Raw genomic sequence first — 27614 nt, forward strand, 5'->3', positions numbered from 1 at the left:
GTCTGGTCGGGAGGGTACATTTGAGAGAGAGAGAGAGGGCACTGACCCAGTAATGAAAAAGAAAAACTTGAGAGAACAAGGCTCCCGTGCACGTTTTTCTTTTTCATTACTGGGTCAGTGCCTTCTTTCTCTCTCAAAGTAGTCAGAATTGATAAATTTTGCTATTCAATTTTGTCAAATACTTCCTCATACTCGTGATATTATGTGGGAGTGGTGGAGAACCACGACTTGCGCCCCCGAGCCAGTGCGCGCTTCGGGGAGAGACGCTGGTTCCCCGGTGCCCCCGAGAGATGGCACCACTGGTCTGCGCGCTGCATAGGCACGCTAGCTGCGCGAACGTGTGTGCCAAAAATACCAAGAGAGGGTCTGATCCAAGATCTGGTCTGGGGAACTTTGGCGGAACAGCAAGGTGTCAGCGGACCATGCATCTCAGTTGGGGACTGTGTCACGTGCTGCGAGTGCCTGCCTCCTGTTCGTGATCACGACCAGGATGGCGCGATTCGCAAACGCCGTCGAGCCTTGTCCTCGCATGCTTTGGGAGTTGCCAGATAAATGGCTGTTCTTCGCCACTACTGTCTACTACGTTCACATATCAGCGAACCTCGCTGGGCCGCCATAGGTGCGGGAGACCGCGTGGCTGACACACTGGGAGCTAGTGCGGTGGCCTACGCCACAGCCCTGGCTAGGTTGCCCCAAGAACCGCACGTATTCCCCAACGTTTTACAGTGCGTTTACAAAAATGCCACCGGCTGGCTCCGTTCACTGTCAGGGGCAACTAGTGCTACAAAGTGCCGAGAGATGGGGGAGAGCAGGAGGTGCGAGCGTGTGGAGCAAAGGGTCGTCGTCGTGACCCACCGTTCCCAACCCCGACGTCCGAATGTGCTCAGTGACCAGCAACCTCCGCCCACTGTGAGACAGAGACTACCACCACAGACCAGCATGTGGAGCGGCCGAACGAGGAGGTGCTCACCCGCCTCGGACGCAGGCTGCTGCTGCGGCGCGGGTGGCTGGTCGGCCCCCGTGTGGGCCCCCTGCTGCTGCGGGGGGGAGGCGTAGGCGGCCAGGGAGGAGGCGGCAGCCATGACGTCCTCCAGGTCGGCGGGGGGAATGTTGCGGTGGCTGGTGTCCGAGGCCGGGGTGGCCGCCGTGGAGGAGGGCCAGGGCCCCAGCAGCGTCACCGTGCGCTCGGTGCCGTCGTGCGGCGGCTGGGGGTCCCCCTCGTCCTCGTCCTCGTCCGCACGCACCGTCGCGGGGGCCAGGGGGGGCAGCCCGGCCGCCGAGGAGGAGGCCGCCGGCTGGGAGGAGGAGGCCTCCTGCTGCTGCAGCCGGCGCCGCTTCTCCCGCCGCTCGGCCAGCTCCTCGTCCCGGTGCTTCTCCAGGACCTCCAGGATGGCCGGCTTCAGGCCTGCACGGCGGGAGGGCACAGCCAGTCAGGCGAGCAGTCTCCCACAGAGCTCTGGGCGTTGCCACAGCAGCAGGCAGGGGTGACATTTGTGCCCCTCACTGGGCACACAAACCTGCAGCCCCGCTGCCCCATGCATCTTCTCGGCAGCCAGTTCCTGAGCCCTGCCACGTGCCGGGGCGTCACTCGCTGAAGCACAGCTCGCCTGGACACTGGCCCCAGATCTACCTCTAGCACAACTCTGCGCCCTTGCCGCGTGCATTACTGGCACTCGACCGCAGCTCGGCGCAAAGGAGGACGCAAGCGACCACCTCCACAGGCGAGCGTTTCCTGTAGCGTTGTCGCCACCCTCGGCCCACTGCTCACGCCGCAGTTTATAGTTTGCGCACGTTGGACACGGACGGCTATGTAGGGCAACACTCATTGTTTGGCACGGGAGTCGCTTGCAGGCGGTCCGGGGACTCTCCTCGCCACGTGTGGGGGAAAAGTGCGGCACAAGCTGGATAACAACAATTGCTAGATGGCCACTGCACAGTGCAGAACAAGCGCCCCCAACAGTGGAGCCCTGCACCACGTGCCCTACCAGACTGTGGGGACCCAGTGCAATGCCACCAAGGGGTGTCTTCTAAAGTGAACAAATGTAGCGCAGCAGAAACACAAGAGACGGATAGCATACACACGGACGAGCGCTCTATCCGAGTATTCAGAGTATAGAGCGCTCTATACGAGTATTCTATCCGTCTCTTGTGTTTCTGCTGCGCTACATTTGTTCACTATGAATTACCAACTAGCCCAGTCTACAGCTTTACTTGTCTTCTAAAGCCCCCATGCAGGCATCTCGCAGGCCAGGCTCCCCCCCCAATGTTCAGCCAGCCCTATTCCCTTGACCGCCCACCGCACCGCAACTGCTGCGTTCCTGTACCCCCACTGACACCCCCTGGGTGAGCAGGTGCCACCACAGCCTGTCCAAAACAGCCCGGCCCTTCCCCTTAGCTACCCTGCCGGGGGTGGGCTAGGCTGAACCGGGCAGCCGCCCCTTGTTGGCGAGCCATGCGAGAACCAAGGCCACTCACCGGCCACGCAGTCGTGCATGCTGTCGCCGTCGAGGACGCGCGACTCCTCCGTCCAGCGCACCAGCGCCGTGGGAATGTTGGCCAGGGTGCCCGTGCCGCTGCTCGACACGAAGGTGCCCGGGTCCTGCACGCACAGCGACCGCCCTGTCCTCCTCCTCTGCCCTCCTCCTCTCCTCCTCACCTGGAGCGGCCATCCTCACCTGGATCTCAAAGAGGTCCTCGTCCGTGGCGAGGATACGGAAGTCGCTGTTGGCAAACACCACCCGCGTCTGGGCCGTGGACGAGGCCACCGGGTTGAAGGTGGACGTCAGCTGCAGGATGTCCTGGGCCGTGTTGGGGCCCAGCAGCCTGCCCCAGCAACAGACGCGCGCTCAGGCCCCACACTCCTGCCGGCCCTGCTTGCAGCAGCAGGTCTGGCTAGCGGGGCGCACCTCACACGTCACGCTGTTCAGCCATCCCTTGGCAGTTTCATACCGAGTAGAATCCGTTTCTAACAGCCGAAATTTTGTCCACTGCAAGCCATGCCATTTCGCCAGGGCTTCTCAGAAATTCGCATCATCGAGACTACACTGTACCTGGGATCGACTGCAGTAAAATAGGCTTTCCGAGAACACTATTCCAGGCAGTGTTCGGTATTTCAGGACACATCTATGATATGTGGCCTGAAATGGAACCATCCGTGCAAAGAAATGCCACATTCCATTACGGCATGCTGTGAAGCAACATGACCGCCTGTATACAAGGGCAGTTTCTCAAAGTTCTGAAGTACATAAATAAAGAATACGCCGGCCACCAGAGAAAATAAAACAATGACGCTTCGGCACCCCGAACGGGAGCCCTGTTCACACTAAAAGCTGAGACAGAAAGCTAAGAGTTTGAAGTAGTATGAAGCACGTGACCTAAACACCTTGCGTAAGCAGGGGGAAGATTGCCGTCAGTGCGGTTCGGGGTGTTTTTGTTCGTCTGTATCATTATGGATTCAAGATACAGCCTAGAGGCTAAGTCCTTCTCGGTGGCGACAACACGTGCCTTGCCCCAGTCTATCTCATGGTTAGACGATTGTGCATGTTCCGCAAGGGCATTAGTGGACACTTAGTGTTTAGGTCACGTTCTTCATACTACTTAAACTCTTAGCTTTCTGTCTCTGCTTTTAGTGTGAACAGGGCTCCCGTTCGGGGTGCCGAAACGTCATTCTTTTATTTTCTCTGGTGGTCGGCGTATTCTTTATTATGTACTTCAGTGCCTTCCCGACCAGACGGGCGTCCGTCGAAGCCTCGATTTCTCAAAGTTCTGCTCGACTGCCCTCTCCACGTCTGCTCTTTCAAAGGCTCATTTGGGAGCACAGTTTTGCTCGAAAGCTTCTCCATTTCGAAAATGAGGAATCTCCATGCCTGAAAACCGACGGATCACAGCGGCACACTGCTCGCTTGTCGGAGCCGGGAACGCTCACCTCTGCAGGATGGCGGGCGGGTTGGGGTGCCGGTTGGCGTAGACGTGCCAGGTGCCGCTGCTGCCCCCGTGGGCGGCCCCCTGGGCGCGGAACCCCCGGGTGCGGCGGTGCAGCCGCGAGGAGGGGCCTCCCCCGGCACCCCCGCCTGCGCCCCCAGCCCCCCCCTGGGGGTCCCCGTGGCGCACCAGCAGCGGGTGCGTGCTCGCCACCGTGCCTGGGGGCGGCGGGATCGACGGGCCTGCACAGGGCGCCATCCTCAGGGACGCACTTGGCCAGCTCTGCTCTGGCACCAGAGATGCCACTCGAGAGAATGGGCCTGTGGTTGAGCTCCATTGAGCTCCATTCCAGCTCCTTTTGAAACAAAGGCAGCTTCAAATTTTGCACTGCAGCAGTGTTGCGCAGCACGGCAACGCCTGCCTATCTGGCCAAATAGCCCGATCAATACACCTTGGCACACGTGGCCCAACGGAGAGCCCGTCAGGAAACGAGCACAGGCGGAGGAGGCACTCACTGGTGGTCTCGGCGCCGTTGTTGCTCTCGTCGGGAACCATGGGCAGCTGGTAGGTGCGGATGCCCTCCGAGCCCCCAAACATGATCGATGTGCCTGGGTGTCCCCAACCCCGCCAGAGTCAACTGGGGGTCCTCCCAACAGGTGCCACACCCGCTATCGGGGCCAACTCGTTTCACTGCACTGAGCCTTAGTTCGCAAGGTAACATGGGCAGAGCTGCGCAAAATGGCACACCATTTCACTTAACCAGCAGGGGAAACCTTGGAAAAAGAAAACCGCCACATTTGCATTTTCCATTCCCAATGATGTACTTCCTTTCCAAGCAACTGGGTAAAGGCAACGCCTATTCCTGCCACCAGGGGCGTGTTAATGCTCGACGCCTTCGACGACACAGTGGAACCCCAATAACGCGTCCCCGGGCTGCCACAAATGGCGCACAGAAATGACCCATGAAGTGCCTCAACTGCGAAATGCCCACACACCACTCCTCACGCAAAGCTGAAAATGCCCACGGCAGTTGAGAGCATCTCTCCCCCTCCTCTCGCTCCATGTCACCCTGCCTCTCTCCCCACCCCGTACGCCATTGTCTGCTGCCCTGTCTCTCCAGTTGTAATAACGCTTTCTGCACAAGACAGGGGTGGAAGCAGGGTCTAGCTTTTTGGAGCAGGCACAGGAGCAGCAAAAGTCTTATTTTGGAGCAGCTTTGGAGCAGCAAAAATCCCATTTTGGAGCAGGTTTGGAGCAATTTAGGGGCTATTTTGGAGCACTTTTGGAGCACACTGATGGTCTTAAACAATGCGGCTGAGCGCACTTTTAAGACCAACTAATCCAAAAACTGCATGAAAAATAGAATTTGGCAGAATTATTTAGAAGGAGCGCAATTAATCAAATAGGAGCTGGCACCTTGATATTACCCTTTACTCGGGACTGAAACCTGCTTTTTGCCAATTCCTTTAAATGTAGCGACTTTTTGGCTTTTATTTGTATAATACGATGTTATTAAAGGTGTTATTAACGGTTATTACCGTATAATGCGGAATATAGGTCGAGATTTTTTACAGAAAAATTTGCCGAAAAGTCACCCCTCGACCTATATTGCAGTCACTGGCAGTTGTCATCTGGCGGCCGGGAAGCCCATCCAAACCCCAAAGGCACCATCGCCACCACCATCAATCGCACGCGACGCCATCTTTGTTTTGTTGCTTCTCTCGCTGTCGGCGAATGTGTGCGTGCAATTTTCTTCTTGCTCAAAATGAGTTTAGGCACTTGGCGCCAGTTTACAGCAGCATTTAAAAGAAAAGTTGGTGGTTTTCCAAGGCCAATGACGTGTCCGCCTTGCGCCAGTTCGGTATCACCAAAAGAAGCGTTACTAGCGGCATTAGCTGAAGGGGCACCTCTCAGTATGCAACGCTCGCAAGGCCTCGTTTCATGGGCGCTGCTCTGTGCACCTGTGCTGCTGTACAAAGGGGCAAATTTTGTCCGCTAGCGTCGTGCGATGTCTCTACGAATGGATACCCCAAGACGTTTGCTGACCGCCTGCACAGACTGGCTGTCGTTCCGGTCTGCACACGAGTGTCCCATGCTTTGCGCTCGCTTCACGATGACATCATCTTGCGAGTGTTTAAGAAGTGCTGCATAAGCAATTCCCTGGACTGCAACGAGGACGACAGCGAGCCAGAAGCAGTGGTCCGACGACACTTCAGACAGTTTTAAATGAGTAATCTGAGACGAAACAAGTTATAGTCTCAATAAAACAATTGTTGGTACCTAATTATTTTTTTTTTGCATTTTTCGGCTACAAGGTAAGGGGGTCGACCTATATTCCGCCTCGACCTATATTCCGCATTATACGGTATATGTTATTAACGGTGGCCGCTTTTTTTTTTATTTTTGCTAAAGTAGTTTCGAGCTAAACCAATCGCGTGCAGTGCGCCGCCCCGCTGCCTCCGTCGCCGCAACCGCAAAATCTGGCGTCCTGAACGTGCCCTAGCCGCGCGGCGATCGCCAAGCACGCATCGTCTCGCATCGATATTCCCCAACACGAAGACGGGCGCCGTACAATATGATGCCGTATTCGCAGCAAGCTGCCGCCGCCGCGTCGACCGAGAAGGCAGGCATCATAGGCAGGCAGCGGACGAAGATGGCGATTTCACGACGCCTCATTCCGTGGTAGACGCGAAGGCGAAGGTGGGCACGGCATCCAATCAAGACGCCCGCTTTCGCGGTCGAGTCGGGCCTCATCGGCGCGCGAATGAGTACGGCGGCTGTGTGGCGCGCTGCACGCAACTGTTTTAGCTCCACACCACTTCTTTCATTAAAGCAGCGCGAATAAGTCGGCTTCAAATGAACTTCTGATGCAAAAGGGCCGGTATTAACAGCGGAGATGTTGTTACTGGCCGTAAGTTCAGGGTTCGTGCGCGCCGAAAACTCCCACCGAGGAACGCTAACGCGCACGTGTCGCGCAGCTCTTGAACTACCCCCACTCGACAGCGGAAAGGAAAGTGATAGCGGCCGCCGCAACACTCTAGAGGAGCGTGCGCATGCGCTCAGTATCGTAGAAGAGCCCTTCGCGCGCAAGATTGCGTCGTCGTGCGCATGCGCTTATAATAGCCCACGCGCGCAGCGGCTTCGCAGTTCTCGGTTCATGCAGGTCCCGAAAAATTAGACTTCAATCACCACAGTAACTGCGCACTCGCGCAATATAATAATAAAAAAAAAACTACTGATGCGAAGGATGTGCGAACGGGTCATTCGTCTTACTTCGAGCAGCTGCAAATTCCTGAGGCTATGCCTCATGTTATACCCCTAGATAACTGTTCAAGGTACTTTTACTCATGCTGGTGACAGCCTTCCGGGAAAGTCGCGGCGATTACAACGTTCCACAGGGAACCACGAGTGTACCGAACTGCCGTGGCTATTGATGCGGCGTGGATGCAGCTGCGTCTATTGTGCAGCCATCGGACCACGACAAGACTCGGCTAAATTTGGCGTTGTTTGCTCTCAATGGACAGTAATCGCGCAAATTGCCGTTTTTGCGCAGCTTGGCGCAGCAGGGCAAATTGGCGCACAATGGCGCAATTGGCGCAGCAGTTCCACCCCTGACAAGAGCACGTCTTCTCCAAAGGAGCTGTACGAACTCTATTTGTGGCAAGTAAGCGCAAATGAACTCACAAATGTGGCCCCCGCCGTGTGCAGGGGGACACAAAGTCAGTACAGCTGCGATAAAGACACGTCTGCACTCCTGAGCCTCTTCAAGATGCGTGGAGCCCTACAGTAGGCCGTGTGGCCAGTGCCAGTGGCCAGTACCAGCTAGCCAGGTACCAGCTAGCTAGCTAAGCCAAGGACTGACCGGATGAAGGGAAGACCTCTTCGAAGTGGAAGAAGAGGTTGTCGTCCCGGTCCTGCATGCGGAAAAGGGCCTCCTCCAGGTCCTGGTACTCCTGCACACCATGACGGGGGGGAAACCAACTCGCACCGGGTACCAGGTGGAAACGGCGGCACTGAAATGCACTGGAGCGCTAGTGTCTACGGGAGACATGCCTCAATGAGTGCGCTGTCATGGTCCTCGCATACTTGGCGTGGCTTGTCAACAAGTTCAACAGCTGTCCATGGCTGCATGAACCGCAACTATTCTTTTTAAAGGACTACCTAAAGTTATTGCAAAGGTACAGCTGCAAAAAAAGAAGAAAAGAAAAAAAAGAAACTTCCTTGACAAATTTTCAAAAGCTCGTTGCAACCGGAACAGGAAGGGAAAATGTTGCCCCTGCTGCTGTTGCCAGTAACCATGCCAGGCCGAACAGGGGCGCAGCGTTGCTAGCTGCTTGGCGGCACCCAAGATGGCACGCAACCGCAGCAGTGAATGCGCTGGTGCAAGGCTATGTCCTTCCCCGTTTGAGAATTGCACCGAGTGTAACACAACGAGCGACTGGAAAGAACATGCACACACTGCACTACCAACCAGCCCTGCACCGAGCGCTACTCGTGTCCTCCACCAGCACGGGGTCACTGATCGGCTCCCAGTGCCGGCAAGAGGGCACAGCCGGAGCACACTCTTCGCCACTTAGCGGAATGCACCATAACCCCCCATCACTCGTGATGCCCCACCGACGCAGTTCACTGCCACACGTGATGTTGCTCGCTTACAAATCGCTTGCATTGAAAATGACCCACCTCATCAATGACCTCCCAGCCCAATGCATTCCTTCAACAAGACCCCTTGAGACCAGGGGGCCAGATTGCTGCCACTTTCTTTCTGGCACAACACACCCCCGAACTGGCCCACCAACGTTCACACCCAACAACAGCAGGGGTACCTCTTCGTCCTCGTCCTCATCCTCGGCCTCCTCGTCGCCCTCGTCCTCGTTCTCTTCGTCCTGTTCGGCCTCGTCCTCGCTGCGCCCAGAGTCCGAGTTGCTCTCGGAGTCCGTGGTCTCCTGGTGCACTTCCTCCACTGGGGAATGGTGGTGGGGACAAGGGGGCAGGGGTTAGTGGCCCCCGCTCGGGCACTCTGGCCAGAGGCCGCTCTGCTGCGGCCATGTTCTCTGCCTTCATAAGCACCCTGCCACAGGGTCACAAGCGACAGCGTCCCATTCACAGAGGCACAAATGCAATCCCGGAAGCCTCAAATCCAGCTCACCAGGCAGGGCGCAAGTGATGGCTGCGACGGGGACACGGCCCATTCACATGGACCAGAGCTGTCCCGCGAGAGCACAGGCAAGAATGCAGGCCTGCTCCAAGAGAGCCTAGCCCCGCACCCCTACACACAAGCCAGAAGGGTTCTGCACACAGGCTCCCCCCTCCCCCGCCAGGCTGCACCTGGAAGCTGTGATGACCGTGTCCACTCAATTACCGGTGGCGCTGTCGCACGCTTACACAAAGGGCAGGCCTCTAATCATCATCCCGTTCGCTGCGATGGCGGCAGAATGTGGAGTACCATTGCATTCGCGTGCATCCCCACATCCAGAAAGCCCCTTTGATAGCTAGCTCTTCTACGGGCTCGCGCAAATTGAGATACAATGAATGTCGTATTTTGTAAATAACTACAGTCGAAGTTTACACCCGACTGGGCGTGCAGCCGAACATAGCCGGCTGGCTCTCACACTGGTGAAATGCAAACCAGAGAATTGTGCACTGGTAACTGGCAAACACTCATTTTATTTTCAACATGCTCATCCCGAACAAACAAACCCTGCTCCCTTTTGGTGAATTTTTCACGATTCGTTCAAAATTAAGAAGGCTCGAAGCCATCAACTTTCTTTGCTCCATGGGCCTCGTCTTTCCCTGCTAAGTTCTTTCTGTGTGTGCATGTGTAAACAAATTCAGGCATTTTTTCTCAAATTGTCTTCGTTTTCAACCTTTGATTGTGCTGCTCGATTGTGCATGCTTCTTCCTTTCACGAAGAGGCATGCCTTCTTTTTCAACGCCTTCGCGTAAAAGTGCAGCTAGAAGACCAAAACGAATTTGATAGTCATGGAGGGGGAGAGTGGCAGGTGCTTCGTAACTGCTTCCAACGTCTGGAAGGGTATGTGTACGGGCTTTGGCTTTATCCTGCGCAGTGCAACACACGCTGTAAGCTGCTGTGAAGGGTGAAACACTCAGCGTGTGGTTTCCCCCATGTTGCCGAAGGTAGGGTCAAGTTCTTGACAGAAAAGGAGCATAGGGGCTCTTCAAAGTCTGCACTCACAGGAGAGTCGCCATCCTTAGTGTTACGATTGCTGGGTGGGGCTGCGGGCGCACTTGTCACTTGACACTTCCTGCTCGGGAAGTTGTTTCAGCTGGTACTTTGGAAGAGTGAGAATTTGCGTGGACACAGCTTCCGGGAGCAATCGAGGCCTGCCCCTGTAGATTGGGACAACTTTTCCGTTCACAGTATGTTCAATGTGCCGGGAGATTTACCGTTCGCCGAAGTGTAGCTCGCACACATCGGTGTTTTCCTTGAGCCGCTTCTCAGTACGTGGTATTGCTCGTCGCCACTGCGCCAATACAGGCGCATGTCCTTCAGAATGCCAAACGACAGTTTGTTTTGGCAGGACCTGTACACCGTAGAGCAGCCTGGCACACAACTGTGGCTCTGCTTTTGGGGCACTAATGCACCCTCAAAGTTGCTACGGCACAGGAAACAAGCGGTGCTTCTCTCTGGTCAAAGCGGCAATCGCACCTCAGCAGGCGACGTGTAAACGATTCCCTATCGGCGGCTTCAAAGCGCCTCACAGGCGCTGCATGCCACTAACCACACTTTCCTATTCTAGCCACTGTAGCCGCACTGCTCGCAGCACTGACCTGACCATCCAGATGCCCGGATGCGACTACAGTGGCACCCCGACTAGGCGCCCCCTGGATTTACGACGACCCGCTTCTTGCGACGGATCACCGCAGTAGCGGCAAGCTACCCAGAGAAACAACATCAAAAACCCCCGATTATACAACGCTCAAGTGCACGCAGTCCACTTCATACGACGGACGCTGGCAGGGATAAACCGGCATACTTCCCACCTTTATTTCTTAAAGGGACACTGAAGTAAATATACAAGTTGCTCTAGATCGTTGAGATTAGCTCACTGAGAACTAGAATACCACTCTTGCGCGTAGCGTTCCTTAAAATAAGGTAGAAGATAGCAAAACCGTTCACGTAGGCGTCGCCCCACTGGCTTCACTGCGCAACTTGCACATGGCATGCGCAACAGCTTTCCTGGCTACCACCGGATGGTAGCCACTCGTCCATACTTGGAGCGGCAGTACTGCTTTTCGAGGCAGCTTGCAAGCTACGCAAGAGCAGTTGGTTTGGCGCCAACATTTGTGGGGCATCAAAAGGACAACACATTGTTCCTCCACAAAGCGTCAGTACTGATCCCTGGTCCTATGAAGGAAGTCTCTTCAGTGGTCTGGAGCTGCGAAAGCCATGGGAGTTGGAAAAAGCACAACTGGTTGGCTGAACCTGACTATATCCGGTTGCTTCTATACCACTACACACTGCTGCCTCACTTGCGTCCGCTTTATCAAGACGCACACAGCGAATGAGCCACTGTTTGTGTCACAGTAAAGCATCGCAACAGCAACTGAAGTCACTGTGTGCACCACATCTAACCAGCGTTTGATTAGCTAGTGATTTCTCAACAATTCAGGCACCTTCCAGCACTGAATCAACGCTAAATGGCCATGGGAAGGTGAGTGAGACTTTCCTCTGTTACCAGCTTGCTTGTTTCCTCCCGTGTCTCTTCAACCCCCGTTTGATGTGAAAAGGTCCCAAACACTTGCAGAACAGACTCGAGCAAGCAGCAGGGTACAGGAGGCCAGGACCTTCAATGTCCCCAGGCGGCAGCAAAGCGCCAATGAGCTACCCGCGACAAGACCAAGTCCAGGTGGCCGGCGAACTGGCCATTCGATGCTCCCATCAAGCTGACGAACGTGAGCACACATGTGCAATAGCCTCCAGTGATGACCGCACTCCCGCTCTTGTTGCCCGCTCGATTCTGCCCATTGTTTCAACCTCCGCATCACCCCACCATCGTTTATTGCCGGCATTTCCTCCTGTTACTGCATATCACTGTGTTTCGAAGCAACGTCGTCCCTTCGTTCCTTTCTTGCCCACCTTTTCTTCCATCGACGCCTCCTCCTATCGTTCATTTCGTTTTCCCTTTCGTTGCCCCTAGCTTCGCTGCTATCTCCTCCTGCATATTTTTCTTTCTTGGCTGACCTTGTGAAGGTTTCCACACGCGCCTGCGTGCATTTGTTTTCTTTGTTTGTCACGGTCCAATAACAGCACCATTTTTTTTTTCATTTTTTTCTGGAGCTCAATGTCCAAAAAACGCACGGCACACCGGGTTGGCGGGCCAGAGCAGAAGCTGTGTGCATGGTAATGGTGGTGGTGGGGGGGGGGGGGGGGCCTTTGTATAAAACTTGGGACTTCAGTTAGGGGTTTACAACTTACGCGAGCACATGGTAAATATAATGATTCAAATAAGTTCTTAGCCCCCGACCTGTTGCGCAAGACCGTCAACTAGTGCAGCATTTACCTGTACGCTGACCATACGACAATTTCGCACGGCCCCTCGAGAGTGCTACTGAGGTTCCACTGCAGCAACTTGGCAGTTGGCCACTCACGAGGACCCCTCCCCTTTTCCCCAGCACGCACCCCTTCCCGCCAGACAGAGGTAAGGAGTGAGCGACGACAGCCGCCTCTGTCCAGCCTGTACACACTCAGGCCAGCGGCTTCGAAGCCCGCCCCCCCTCCCCCCGAGTTTACTTTCGTCCAGAGCCGAGGAAGCGGCCCCCACAGCCAGTCTCTCGAGGGTGATGGTGATCAAGGGGCTGTGCATATGGGCACACCGTTTTCAGAGCCATGACACACTGCTGAAAAAGCTTGCCCGCTGCTAAATGCATCAAGTGTACAGCGATGCCCTGGACTGCACCTGGGCTCTCCGGAATGCCTGTTCACCGGCCAATGCTTGGCTGTTATGCAAACATTATTCACTTTTGTCCTTGCCACCTTCAAAATCATTCGGGGGGCGGGGGTGGGAGGGGGAACAGCTTCGAAGGCTGCACACCAAAGCCGTGCCTTCCTGGTGCAGTCTCTGCTGCCCATCCCGACCTGTGCACCCTTGGGATCAAAGGGGCCAGCGAGTGGCCTGCAGCGGGACGAGCAGGGCCGCTTCCAGCCAGGCAGGCGCACACCTTGGCGGCACACACAGAGGAGGAGGAGGAGGAGGCGGGTGGCACTCACTGTCGCGCTGCGAGTCCTCTTGCACCTCAACCCTGAGCGCTAGCTCGGCCCGGCCCGTCAGGCCGCCGTCTGGAAACCGACACACACACACACACCCGCCACTGGTGACCACAGGCCCCGCAAGGGGACACACAGCACACACAGCACCCCACCCTGCTCCCCAGAACAACGCGCCCTGCCGCTGCTGCCGCTTCCACGGGGGCCGAGCCCCTCCATGAAGGACCCCACTCACTGCGCCCGACTGCTGCCTCAAGCACTGCCAAAGGGGGCACTCAGGGAGCACTCGTGTTTAGTCCTTCTTTCCTGTCCTCGCACTGTCTTCAGTATAGCCAGTTCCTGCCACCCAATAAGAACCAGCGTGGGTTGAGTGATGCAAAGCCCATGCTGGCTCCACTGCCACAGGAGAATTCCCGACCCATTGTTGGGCAACGCTCCTCACTTAAATGCACCTCCGCCTCCACCAACTGCACAGGCAAAATGCCTCTCTCCATGGAAGCAGCAGCCACGCGCAAGGTTCTGTGCTCGAGGGCACCAAAGCTGAATACCCCACACTCAAAGCCACCTCCGCTGCAGGCTCTCCCACCCAGAGATGCAAGAAAGAGGACGCACGCTCGACAAGCATGCAACTCACAGTGGACACATCACAGCAGCCCACAGCCGACACATGCAAACTGCTCTCGGCAAAAAGAAGGGGGGCAGACGAAAACGCCCATCTCAAGTTCTCTGCCCCTGCCGGCAAACACTCCTCTGTTCCCGGGAATCCTTCCTGCCAACGCGTGTTCCCATTCAGCTGGCAGGTTGTGATGGCTGAATCCACGGACACGCGTCCCTGGCCACACCCATACCGCTTGGCTAATCACTGCGCCCGCGAACAACCCCTTCGTGAACAGACTAACAGCGAGATTTTGTGCAAGAAGGGGGCACTGTCATTTTGCAACTCATGACAAAAACTAGAGCAGCAGGCTGTTGTAAGGAAATGAACGTGGCACCGAGCAGAGCGTGCCACAGCCACAGCTGCCACCGACTCTGCTCCAGCTGGCCAGAACAGCCGGGGACACAACAACAGCCTGCCCTCACTGCCAGTGTGCCTGAAGTGCCAAAGTCAGAGAGCACTGAACGGGACCAGATTGCAGGCAAAATGCCACAGGGGGATGGGCCCTGCCATAAGGCAAAAGGATTTTTTCCCCCTCCTTTGGGTGCACCACGGCAGTGCGGGTCACACAGAGGCAAGGGGTGGATTGCGTACTTGAAAGTGCAGCAGCTCCGAAAGGCTACAAATACAGCAGACTCGCCGCAATTCAAACTTCCGGTCAATTAAAACCAATTCCTCGATTTTGGCGGGTCCGCTGTGTTTTCAGTGCATTTTAAAGCCACTGCATCCAAACTGCTCCACTGTGCTAATTCAAACGTTTTGCTTCTCCTTGCCCAACAATACCCGCTGCGTTTCCCACTGCCAGCTCCACACTTGCATCTGTATATCACCCGGTCCCAAGTGAACCATTACCTGCATACACGTGTCACAGCAAAACCATGCACACCAACCGACGTGTGGATTGAGGAAGAAAAGAAGAAAACTGTTTTGAAGCGCACCAGTCATTTATTCGTGCCCCCCCCCCCCCCTTCAAAGTGTACAGTGTGTGAACGCTGTACAGTCAAACCTTGAACTTCAATGTAACGAACCGCATAATTTATTTGTAACCTCAAGTGTATGCACACCATGCATTTTCTCCCTCTGCGTAATGAAGCCCCGTTTGCCGAAATTTCGATGAAACGAAGTTGCATAGACAACTAGGCACGAAACTTTGGTTGTAGAAGTAGATTTTGGGAGACGAAGATGTTGAAATGGGGTCTAGATAGAGCGCTAACAGCGACTCGGGCTGCCCCTTGCCTACAAACTGCGCCTGGTGCCTCCGCATGCCACTGCTTTGTCCCTTGTTCCGAGTTGGCTCATGCTTGTTGGGTTCCCTTATTGCCGCAAGTGCACAGCAAAGCATTTCTGGGTCTTCACAAGCCTTGCACACGCAGCAGTGGGAGGAGCCCGACGACTTTTGCCAATGGGGAACGGGGAGGTGCGCACCCCATGGCGGGAGCTTTGAAGCACTCGGGGGTGCCTGCTGGCCTGCTTAGCACTGGGGAGGACATTTGATGGGCACCTTTTTTAAGCACCGCATATGCACATTTTGGCCACATTACCAGCTTTTTCTCCCTGCATGACCAACTTCGTTGGCCCCTCGTGCTGCGTTTCAGCCAGCGGTTACAAGCGGCCACTGCAGCCATGACCGGTTATATTTTAGCCGGTTGTTGTGGTTGGGAGCCATCCACATTGCTCTTCTGGTCTCCACAGCTCCTTCAGTGTGCCTGTGGCTTGCGAGGTGCGTGTAGAAAACACCCCATGCGGTTCCCGCTGATGCCCGTGTAGACGATCAATCTCCAACAGAGACAGTATGCTAGCCGTTTATGTGCGCCCTGTTTGTGTTTGTGGTAAACGCTTCATTTTAACTGCAAATTTCAATGTAGCGAGGTAAATTACGAATTTTGCCAACTTTGTTACATTGAGGTTTGACTGTATTATTAAATACAGTGGAATCTCGGTCATACGAATCTCAAGGGGCGGCAAAAATATTCGTATCACCCGAAAATTCGTATCATCAGAAAACGAGAAAAAAATGGAAATGTGCCGCGCATGCGACAGGCGGCGGCAACATGGCGTCGGCTCTTGCCGTGAAGAGGTGCAGGTAGCTTCAGCGGCCGCTTCTAACCTTTTGTTAAAACGCAGCTCAAGATGTAAACTAAATTGCTCATGCGGGAAAGGGGTTGACAGTGTGGGAGAAAACTGCACTGTAAAATGTCATCCGGGCCAAATATCCGCCGCGGAGGTGGCCCAGCCAGCTGCTGCGAGCGCTTTCAAACTGCTGTCGTGAAGAGCGCGCCTCCCCAATGGAGCAAGTCGGCAGGCCCCACTGCCGCGAGCGTCGCGCATCATTTTCCGAGTCGGGTAGAATCTGACTGACGCAAGGGCGAAATCGTCGACACGGGCGTGAAAATAACGCGCGCTCATTGCCGACACGACGCACGCACACGAACTCCAGCGTGAACCGCATGCAATTCGTGCGCGTCGGCATTGCGCGTGCGTTATTTTCACGCCTGCGTCGACGATTTCGCCCTCACGTCAGATTCTACCGCGCTCGGAAAATGATGTGCGACGTGCGCTGCAGTGGGGGAAGCCTGCCGCTTGATTGCCGCGGTTTATTCAAGAAGTATAATACAAAAAAAAAAGGAAGCTAGAGGCACCCGAGCTGCAGCCAGCGGAAACTAACGGCACAGAGAGAAGAGATTGTAGCGGGAGATAAAAGAAGGGAGGGAGAAAGAACAGGTGTCGAGAGGGCGAAACATTCGGTTCGTTCGGAACAGCACCTCCCTCCCCATAAGGAGGATTGCTGTCAACGGGGGAAGGTTAATGCCAGAGTCCTTCAATGCTTCTCTGGCCATGAAACTCCCGGCCAAGTTTCGTACGGGGACAAAGTCTACCGCGAGGCGTGCCACCGCAGATCGGAGGGCATCGGGCGGCCGCCGCTGCTCTGTAGCCAGACTGGCAGGCAGGAACGCAGTAGCAGCATGCCCATTCGCACCAAATTTTTTCGCCACTCACAAAATGACAAGTCCATTTAAGGGGAGACGTGGGTCTTGAAATGAAGTTTTTTATTAATTGGTCTGTGATAATGAAAATCACTGTGCATATGTGTTTTGTCTTCCTCATTTCAAATATGTAATTAGTTTTCAAGTGGTAGAATTATTTTTTGAGTTACAAATAAAACACTGGAGCCTAATTAAGTAATTTCTTACGGGCCTTTAAGGAACTTTTTATTCAATTTTTTTTTAAATAAATGGTATGGATGTGTAGCTTAAGACCTGCCATGCATGCTGAAGCTATTTATATTCCTGTAAAGATAGTTGATTGGATAGAATTAATCTAATTATAACAAGAACAGTTTTCTGAAAACTTAATGACCTCTAATTATTACTCATAACATTTATTTGAGGCAAAATGAGCCAATTAAAATAGCTTCAGCATGCAGTTCATTTTATCCCGAATTCAACGGTATAACACTTGTAGAAATCCTTTGAAAAAAATTACCTCAAAACCCCTGTAAGGCTGGGCACATATGCAAAAAAAGGGAAGCTGAGAAAATCGCAGTTGAAGTTTTACTACAAGTGACAGTTTTATCTATTGAGCATATGAAAAAAAGAAAGGTTCTAGAATGTAGCTCGCGTTTCGCTCAACACGAGCATACCAAGTTTGCTGAAATCAGTTGGTGGGAAAATTATGAAATCCTCTGTCTACAGATGGCACCTGGCAGAAAAACTGAACAAAAGCAAAGCCAGAACGTTGCTTCAATTTTTATGCTGTTGGCATCGCGCCGTCTCTCTTTGGCGACTAGGGCTGAGATTCCGAGCGTGCACCACAGTTGTAAACGCTATTTTGTTATGTTACTGCTTCATTTGTAGCAATCAAATCGGATTTGCAGCGCGTGAAGTGAGTTGCAGCGAAGGGGCTGGTAACGGAATGCCCGCCACTGTTCTGTAACGTGCATGCGCTTGGCTAGGTGGGATAACCACGTTTTCGGTTTAATCTACTCGTATATCACGTCACCAACGCACATTGCGCACAGTGCGAACATTTATAATTCTCAAATCGCTCATCTATATGGTAATCTGCCGACGAGGAAGCGCGCGCCGGAGAGCGGGCCGAACCGCCGCGGCATCGTTGATAACAGAATGAACACACTTCCCTTACGACGTCGGCATGTGGCATCCTCCACTTTATCATTTCTTTTCTTTCTATTTGCTGCTGATCAAAAGATAGACGCACCTTAGTGCCCCCGCAGGCGTAATCATATCGCTACGCTATCGTCTCGGCAGCCCGCGCGGGCGCTAAGCCTACCTCCGTCTCGGCGCCGTTCTCGCGATAAGTCGTCGTCACAGGAGCAGAAAATCGTATTTCAGGCGCTTTTAATAATGCCTGTTCTTCCTTTCGGTTATTGATAGACATCTTTACTTTATTTTTACGCCATGCGGGGCTTTTGCCGGTCCTCGCATAGACGAATACATGAGCCGTTGCCCTGTGATGAGTGTGCCGAGCAGACGACCCACGGCGCCCAGCCAATGAGGTTGCGCCCTGCGGTCACGTGCCGTCAGTAACCAATTAGGCGGCGCGATCCGTCTCTTTTCTACCCCGGTTTTACTCGCAACCAACGGACGAAACGGAGTGGTTCTGGCGGGGAATTGAAAACGAAAAGATGCGCTTTCGAATGAGACCAAGATGGACGCCGTGGCGCACGTAGAACCCGAGGGGCGAGTCGTCGAAAAAATGCTATTTTCGCGTCGAATCTTGGCCGATTTTAGCGGGCGTCGGTGCTATAAATTGATATTATGGCTCAAATACGTACTCCTGGGTCTGGATATTTTGCTAACCGGTAGAAAAATAGCTCTACTTTCCGAAAATGGCGATTTCTAAAAATCGATTTTTTGGCCAAATTTCGGGATTCCAAGACCCGCGTCTCCCCTTAAGCAGCCCACGACACACAAAGCGAAGTCGCACTGCTGATAAGGCGGCGAGCGTCCGTTTTATCTTACTCCGTGGTCCGTTTCCTGCCAAGCATGCTCTGACCACGCCCCCGGCTGCCCTCCGATCAACACCAGTGCCGCGGCGCGGCAGCGTACGAAGCTCTCCCATAGCGTGATGGCAAAGTTTCCATGACCAGAAAGGCATTGAAGGACTCTGCTAATGCTTTTGAGCCCGCACACAACCAAGGCTGCACGGCCGCACCAACACTCCAGCCTCCTGTCCCCGCCGCAGTCGTCTGCTCGCGGCTCGCGTGTTCGTATCACCCGCACCGGAGTGATAAATGCGTACGGATCATCTGAATTTTCTTACATTGCATACAAGGCATTTTGAAAATTTGTATCAACCGAACTCGTATCACCGAGATTCCCCTGTAATGTGAATGTTCCATTACAACACGGCCCTTCTGGGTTCGAATTATCGCGAGTCTGCCGTAACGTTCACTTCTCTGGGGCCGTGTTTAATTAAAAATGTAGGAACAGATTGCATAGTTGCACCAGCCCCATGGTGGGCCACCCAGCTGCAGAAGAGAGGAGGGACAATGCAAGGCCACGCCAACCAGGCAGGCAAGGAGCATGCTACGCCAGCGAGTGGCCCCACGTGCCGTGTCCCTGGCCAGCCGGCCTGCTGTGCCCAGTGCAGTGGTGGCATGCCAGGCAGGCAGGGAGCGAGCGAGAGCAGCCACTCACCCAGGACGGGAGCGGCTTCGTCGTGGTCCCGGTCCAGCAGGGCGTCCACAATGCCCACCAGGTCCACCCCGTCCGCATCCTCGTTCTGCAACAGGGCCCCCGGTCGCACACGTCGGCCGGCCCCCCTCGCCCCCCAGCCAGCCCCCCGACAAGGAGGAGGGGACACTCACCAGGACGGCCCCAGCGTCGCTGCACACCACCACCGCCTCTTCGGGGACTGCATGCGCTGTGGGCGAGCAGGGGAGAAGGACACGTCAGCACTGCTGCTGCTCACAAGAGCCCAGAGGTGGGTCTGCCCCCCTCACTGGCAGCTCAAGCGGACCACAACGCACACTAGCGCAGGCTCTCACAGCCCACAATGCGGGTTTTCGAGACAGACTTGTTACAACGGAATTTCAAGAGCTCCTCCCCTCGTCTGTCTTCTGGCCTCAAGCTTGTACCGTGCGCACACAAGACACCACAGTCGACTGTTCCAACAAACACTTGCGAGGGGAGAGGAGAGACACACAGCCCCTGTTGACGCAGGCTTCTTGATACTAGGCTGACAGGCGGCAGCACACAGTGGCATCCATCTCTGAGCAGCGTTTTCAACGGAGGCCGAGTGCGCTTCTACAGCACAGGCAGCATGCCCACAGAGGCTGCCATTGCACTGTCATGGGGTGCGGAGGCAAGAATAACACGGCAATAGGCTCGTGCGAATAGTAATGTTCTAGTTTGAAGCGAATAGTCCTTGGGGGCGAATACTTTCGAAGCAAATTCGAATAGTTGTCAGGTGTCCGAAGAACAAAACCAAACAGTTGAAGGTTATTCTATGCAGAGTTGTTCTATGTAAGAATGCATCCCGCGCACTATGAATCCGGCAATAGACTTTTTCATTTGCTGTGCTTTTGGCGCCATTTGTTCTAGCTTCGGCTTGACATGGCCAGCTACTGAAGGCTGTTGCACATCAGGCTTGGCGACAGCAGTCGACTTCACGCTCTTCTGCGCACAACGTCACTTTTCGTATGCCCCGAAGACATCCGGGTGCCTCCTCAAATGCTTCGCCAGTCTTCAGAATAGCGTGGCATTTGGGACACTGAGCTTCCTGGTCTGGAGGGACCTTCACAATGAAGTTTCATATTGGGCTGGCACCCGTGGACGCGTTGGCCGTGCCACTTGACCGATTGAAGCAACGGATGCACACTGACGTTCAAGTGCGGAGTGCTGCTGATGATGATGATGGTTTAGGGTTTTATGGCGCAAGGCCGACGAGGGCAAAGAGCGCCATGACAATGGTGGGATGCTATGAGGCGATATCAAAATGGAATCTGTAAAAAATCCGCTACACCAAAATTAATTAAACTATGGAAGTTGGTGTACAGGGCCATAATTAAAAGTAAGAAATATTGGTATGCAAGGTGTTAAAAACCCCACAATACCGCCATTGTTTTGTGACGGAACATGAGGCCAAGTGAGATCATGGGGAGTATGTTATGTACTTCAAGAAGTCAACATCGGCAAGGTAATTAAAGACTTCTGTAAGAAAACATGGGACTATCTGCTAAAAATAATGAAGGGTGCAAGGGTATGCAATGAGTGTATATTTCTTGAAAGTGACGTTTTCTCTCTGTGTTGCACATCTTGCATTCAATAAGCATGTGAAGAACTGAGAGCTGCCCCCCACACCGATGACAGTGTGGCTTGTTTGCGTCCGTTAAAAGGTATGAGTGGGTGATGTGTGTGTGGCCAATTCTCAATCTGCATAGGGCTACCTCCACAAATCTGTCATGTTTTTCAGCAGGGGGCTTTTCTATTTTGGGTTTAACGACATGTAGTTTATTCTCTGCTTCTCTGTCCCATTGTTGCTGCCATTGGTCCCGCAGCTTTCTTTTTACAAAAGGTTTCAGATCTTGATATGGGACCTTGTTTACGTCTATGCTGCTTCGAAGGGCGGCAGCTGCAGCACTACGGTCAGCAGCTTCATTTCCAGGAATGCCGCAGTGGCCAGGAACCCAGCAGACTGTGACAATGAGTTTCAGGCCATAAGCAGAGTGGAGAGCTCTTAAAACACAATTAAAAGTAGGGATTTTACTGACCTTCCGAGATGAAAGATTTGAGACGACACTGAGAGAGTCTGTGTATATAACTGACTTCTTAACTTTGTTTCGAAGAATGTGGTTCAAAGCCAGTAGAATACCGTGCGCCTCTGCAGTGAATATACTTGAGTTCCTGTTCATTGTTTTAGATATATTAAGTAGGGGGCCATTTGCAGCACAGGATACGGTTGTGGTAGTTTTTGAAGCATCTGTGTAAAATTCAGCTGCCTTGTATTTGTCACAGAGGAACAGAAAATGCTGAGTGATGACAAAGTTTGGTACATTTTTCTTTTGAATTTCTCTAAAGGACATGTCACAGTGAATTGGGAAAGTGTCCCACGGAGCAACCAAATCATAAACTGAGGTACAGTAGACATCAGTGAGAGGAACTTGGAACTCGCTGACGAGGTGTGAAACTGCCAGCGGGAAAGGTGGAGCTTGTGGGAATCGTGGAGAACCGCGACCTGCGATCCCGAGCCAGCGCGCGCTTCGGGAGAGACGCTTGTGCGCTGAAACCGGTCCAGCGCTCCGCTGGTTCGTCGGCGTCCCCTGAGAGATGGAACCACCGATGTGTGCGGGGATAGGCGCGCGGGCGCGGGCGGCGCGAACGTGTCCGCGCGAGAGTCGGAGAGTCTCATCGGAGACCCGGTTGGGGCGAGATCGGCGGAACGCGGTGGTGGTGGATACATGCATCTCAGGTGGGAGCTTTGTTTGTCGCACGCCGTGAGTGCCTGCCTCCCGTTCGCGGTCACGACCCGGACGGCGTGATTCGTGAACGCCGTCGAGCCTTGTGCTCGCATGCTTTGGGATTCCCCAAATAAACGGCTGTGCTTCGGCACTACTGTCTACTGTGTTCTCGTATCGGCGAACCTCGCTGGGCTGCCGTAGCCATGGGAGCCCGCGTGGTTGACACGCCGGGAGCTAGCGTGGGGGCCTACCCCAGAGAGCTGGCAAGGCCTTTGCCGCACGAGGGCGGCAAAGGTGAACGTAGCGGCCGCAGCTGAGGGAGTCATCGCTCGCATCAGGAAGGTGCATCAATGTCCAATTACGGACTTCTTCGTAGCCAAGTCTGTTTGAAATACGAGTTTTGAACTGCAATAAAGTAGGTTCGTGACTTTTCCTTTTTACCTCCGGAATGTGTTTATTTTACTGACTATCGCTGTGCAGCAAGATGCTATTTCGCCCGCTTTTTGTTGTAGGTCTCTACAATGCATAATATTTGCAGTAAATGTCGGCTACGGCTATAACGAAATATTGGCTATAACGAGCAAATCGTGGCGCCCCTTCAATTTCGTTATAACGAGGTTTAACTGTATCCCCATTGTTGAAAGTCTTCAGGCTCCTCCCACTACCACGGGAACAAGACACCATGAGCGCAGAATCGTCGACACGAGCGTGAAAAAAACGCACAAGCAACGCAGACGTGCACGAAAACAGGCGATGCGGTTCACGCTTAACAGAAACAATTTGCCCCCACAGACGGGGATGGGGATTGCTATCTTCTGTGATGCGTCAAGCAAGGACAGTTTTGGTTACCACGTACGCGTGAACAAACGAGTGCCCATTTTTTTCTTCTGTGTTGAAATTAGAAGAGAGCAAGGGGTGTGCACTGTGTAGGACCGCCCTTTTCATCCTTCTTTGTTCTTTTGCCACCCAAAAACGATGCCCCAGCTGCGCCGGTCGATCAGCAGGCCCGCCAGAAAACTGCACTATAAACGGTATTGTGCTTCGGGCAACCACATTTTAAGCAGTATGCTTATACATCGAGTTCTATGGTAGGCAAACCGTTGGTCACAAAAACCCGCGTTATATCCGGCCCCGCACTATAAGCGGTTACGTAATAAATGGTCTACACAGTATGCCCAAGCCAACAGGCCAGTTCAGTGTCACCGAAAAGAGTTCTCGCTAGTGGCGCAAGCTGAAGAGGCAATGTTCGGAAGACCTCGTTTCGTGGGACTGTGCAAATGGAACCGAAGGGCCGACTTCTCTCTGCGAGCATTGTGCGGCTCCTCTGCAAAATGAATGGCGACATCCCCGAGACGCCTGGCCGCTTGCACAGACTGGCTCTCGCGACGTTCAACACGAGCGTGTCCCATGCTTGGCGCTCACTTCGTGATGACACAGTCTTGTAAGCGCTGAAGAAGTGCTCAGAGGACGACGACTTGCTGTGTGGGAGAAGCCAGACAGAAGACCGCTCTAATGAGCAGCCTTAGACAAAACTCGTAGCTCATAGACAAATGATCGTAGCTTATTAATAAACTGATGTTGTGCACCTAGCTTTTCCCCCATTTTTCAGCTGCGGGGTCGACTGATATTCCAACTTACACGGCACTCACAGCCCCCGTGTGTACATGGTTAACGGCAAGCACAGAGATGCCGTGGCAGACCAAGGTTTCACTACCACCAAGGGAACCCACTAGCCCCAGGGAGTCTTCTGGGCACAGCCACCTGGCGGCTCGCAGGCCATTCCCGATACATCTTGGTGCTGTGCAACCCCGAGTATGAACACGCACATGCCCACTGCACTACAGCCAATTAGGGGCCCACATTGCTCTAGCCAGCACCAGAAGCACGGGAAAAGAAAGCCAGCGGCACTCACATTCACTGTCTGTGTTGTCGTCTACCGTGACCTCTCCGTAGGCATTGGTGGCTTCCGAGGAGCTCATCTCCGAGTTACGAGGAACCACTGCAAAGGGGGGAGGAGACTGGGGTCAGAGGAGTCTTTCTTTCTGCCGGCATAGTGCAATGAGATTTAGTGGGCACACAACAGGAAGAAACCACAAATGGTGGAGTTTAAAATTTCATTGTCAACTTGGGGAAGGCCTAGCAAGGTAGCCAGAAGAACGCTACAGGGCATTCTTGGAGAGGGCATTCTTGGAATTTGTTTCCCACCCTTCATCTCTTTTGCAGAGAACATTGTTTTCACTGTGCCCAGTAGGACACAACTGACCCTGCCGTAGATGCCACATAAAAATAACTAGTTTAGCACACTTAGAGCGAACCCAGTTTTAAGTTCAGATAAAGCGAATTTTATGGCCAGATATAGCAAACTTATTTCCATTTCCTCATGTGTTCGTTATGAGTGGGCCCCCAAGTGAAAGAAGCCTGAGAATGCCATACCGTGCCAAACTCTTCAAGGAGCGAAATAAAGCAGACAGGGTCAAAAAGTGCCCCGTGGTTGCCCTGCTATCCTTCCCACGAGCAATGAGGAACCTGTAAAACACACTCTTGAGAAAAGCTCTTGCAGTTTACGACGACTTCACGATTTTCAAACTGGACCAGCAGCAAAGTCCTTGCTCTCCTTGCTGGTGTACAACATCACAGACCTCTGGCCTTTGATTTGGCGGCGCATCTGGGATGCCTTCCTGGCTCAGTGGAGGCTTTCATGTGCAGGCCTTTGGGTGGAAGAAGAGCCAGTCTTATACCTAATGCATAGCTGTCCCCAAAGTGGAGTAGGGCCTTTCTTTTACTCGGAACATTGCTGGCGCTAGGCGGGACAAGGACGACGAATTGCACACAACTGAGGCGCACACTACCAACTGCTTTATTAATCACAACATACACAACTTATAAAGAAAAAATTCAGATGACGTGAAAGGTGGAGTTAATCAATCTCGCTGAAAATGAATACAATATTTGTCATGCGCATGCGCTTGCCTACGAACTGTCAAGTAGTGCCATCTCAGTTGTCGACAGTGCAATCGATGGCAAACTGATAGTCTTTTTCTTTTCGGATGGCGTAAGCTTCGCATATCTCACGGGTGATCGAGCTTACTGTGGGCCAGCGTGCCGCGAGTGGCGCGGCAGATGGTACACTCAGATGTCTCGTAGATTGCGGGGGCTATGTGGCGGCCCAGTACTGGTGCGAGCACAGCGTCTGTTTGTATTTGGCGATTGAGGGTCCCCTCGCTTCGAGTGAAGTTGGGGTGTGGGGCCGGGAACCGTCTCCTGGTGTCTCGGTACCACCGTAGTATGGTGCCATGGTCTTCTAGAGGTGTAGGTAGCGTCCGTCCGGGATTCAAGGGCGGGGGCCGCCCGACTGGTGAGTTCGCGAGCGGCCCGGTCCGCAGTGATGTTGCGGTTGCGGGCGCGGTCTACCCCGGGGGCCTGCTCCTCGTGTGCGGGGAACCATTGCAGTCTCAAGGGGCGGGTGTTGGAGCCTGGAGCGTTGCTGAAAATTCGTGCCGCGACAGCGTTGGACGGGAGTTGCGTATGGCCGATTTCGGTTGCGGCGAGGGCGGTGGTGATTTCTTCTACTTGCGCCGGCGTGCTTGCTCGGAAGCTGGCCGCGGTGACTGTGATGCCCGCTGTCGCTGTCACGACCGCTGCCGCGTACTGCCCGGGTCTGGCGTGGTATGCGGCCACGTCTACGTATCGTGCACTCTCGTCGTTGGCGTGCAGTCTAGTGAGGGCTCTAGCCCTGGCTTTCCTCCGAGCATCGTGGTTGCCCGGGTGCATGTTCTTGGGAATGGGCGCGATGTGCAGGCGGTGAATGAAGACCGGGGGTAGGGGTTGTGCTTGCGGTGGGGGATCGTAGAGAGGGCGGAGTCCTGCTTTGTCGAGGATGTGGCACCGGTGGGCATGCTTAAGAGGCGATTTAGCTGGTTCATGCGTTGAGCTTCAGCAATCTCGGCGAGTGTGTTGTGCACACCCAGCTCCGTTCTAGTGCATATGTACAGTCCTAGGCTGTCGCGGTATGCCTGGCGGAGGGCCGTGTCTATGCGCTGGGTCTCCGCCGCCCAGAGGTCGGCGAACTCACTCATGAGTCCACTCACTCAGACTCATTTGGACTCAAACTCTAGCGTGAGTTTGAGTTTGAGTGAGCGCGAGGCTAGTGTGGCATGGTGAGTTTGAGCTTGAGTGAGTTTGAGCCGAGTGATCCCGACCGAGTTTGAGTCCGATTGAGTTTGAGTACGCCTCAGACCTAGTGAATTCTGAGTCCATTTTGAGTTCTGAGGACATTTTGAGTTCTGAGTACATTTTGAGTTTGAGTCCATTTTGAGGCCTGAGTACATTTTGAGTTTGAGTCCATTTTGAGTCCTGAGTCCATTTTGAGTCCTGAGTCCATTTTGAGTCCTGAGTACATTTTGAGTTTTGAGTACACTGAGTTCTGAGTACATTTTGAGTTTGAGTCCATTTTGAGTTTGAGTACATTTTGAGTTTTGAGTCCGAGTGAGTTCTGAGTTTTGCGCTCAATGTGAGTTCGAGTTTCAGTGAGCGCAGATGTGCTGCTCAGCATTGAGTCCGAGTTTGAGTGAGTGGTGATTCGAAAAACAAAATTGTGAGCGAGTTTGAGTGAGCCGCGCCAACTTTGCCGAGGTATGCCGCCGCCGTCCAGTTGTGGTAGGCCGCACCATATGCAACGTGGCTGACCATGAACGCTTTGACTAGCCGTAGTGCACTGGCCTCCGGTATCCCAGCGTGACGTGTGGCGACTTTGTGGATGAGCGTCATTGCCGCAGTGATCTTGCGTAAAAGTCGTTGCACCGTGTGCGAGTTGGTGCCGTTAGCTTGTATACGCATGCCAAGCACGCGCAGCGTGCCCTTTCGTCGTATGGCGCTCCCGTCTGCCGTGACGAGGTTGATGTTGGGCTGGACTCCGTAGCGAGTGTGGCTCGGTGCTATGACCAGCAGATCCGATTTCGTCGGCGAGCACCTAAGTCCCGTCCCGTCGAGACTGCATTCTACTGCTTGCACCGCCTGTTGCAGAGCTTCCTCGATCTGACCGTCGCTTCCGTGGACAGCCCATATGGTGATGTCATCGGCGTAGAGATTGTAGTTAACGCTCGGGATTCTGTCGAGGGCCGTAGCGACTCTCATCATTACCAGGTTGAAGAGGAGGGGGGATATGACCGAGCCTTGCGGTGTGCCTGTGCTGCCTTGCCTCTTAGTCAGAAGTTCCAGGTCCCCCGCGTGGATGGTGACCGTTCGATCCGACAGGAAGGCTTTAACTTACGCGAAGGGCCTTTCTCCCAAGTTGAGTGCCGAGATCTGTTCCAAGATGGATGCGTGCTTCACGTTGTCAAACGCTCCCTGCAGATCTAGTCCTAGGATGGCCTAGCTATCGCTGGTTC

At 53.9% G+C, this 27614-nt stretch overlaps 1 protein-coding gene across 6 annotated transcripts in view; it reads right to left on the reverse strand.

Moving 5' to 3' along the window:
* The window catches only part of Huwe1 (HECT, UBA and WWE domain containing E3 ubiquitin protein ligase 1), a 231872-nt gene that overhangs the window by 77478 nt on the left and 126780 nt on the right, over positions 1-27614 (reverse strand). For 5 of the 6 annotated variants that reach the window (XM_077688795.1, XM_077688794.1, XM_077688792.1 and 2 more), the window contains exons 38-48: positions 24140-24226; positions 19636-19691; positions 19466-19550; positions 13154-13222; positions 8748-8884; positions 7784-7874; positions 4437-4529; positions 3926-4163; positions 2676-2823; positions 2476-2599; positions 971-1405 (exon numbers count right to left, since the gene is read on the reverse strand). In XM_077688795.1, the coding sequence (XP_077544921.1) occupies positions 971-1405; positions 2476-2599; positions 2676-2823; positions 3926-4163; positions 4437-4529; positions 7784-7874; positions 8748-8884; positions 13154-13222; positions 19466-19550; positions 19636-19691; positions 24140-24226 (1563 nt within the window). The remainder of the gene's footprint in view (positions 1-970; positions 1406-2475; positions 2600-2675; positions 2824-3925; positions 4164-4436; positions 4530-7783; positions 7875-8747; positions 8885-13153; positions 13223-19465; positions 19551-19635; positions 19692-24139; positions 24227-27614) is intronic. The other variant, XM_077688793.1, reaches the window with a different exon arrangement.

The sequence above is a fragment of the Haemaphysalis longicornis genome, unplaced genomic scaffold (assembly GCF_048455015.1).
Source record: "Haemaphysalis longicornis isolate Haplotype H1 unplaced genomic scaffold, Haemaphysalis longicornis Haplotype H1 scaffold_10, whole genome shotgun sequence".
NCBI lineage: Eukaryota > Metazoa > Arthropoda > Arachnida > Ixodida > Ixodidae > Haemaphysalis > Haemaphysalis longicornis.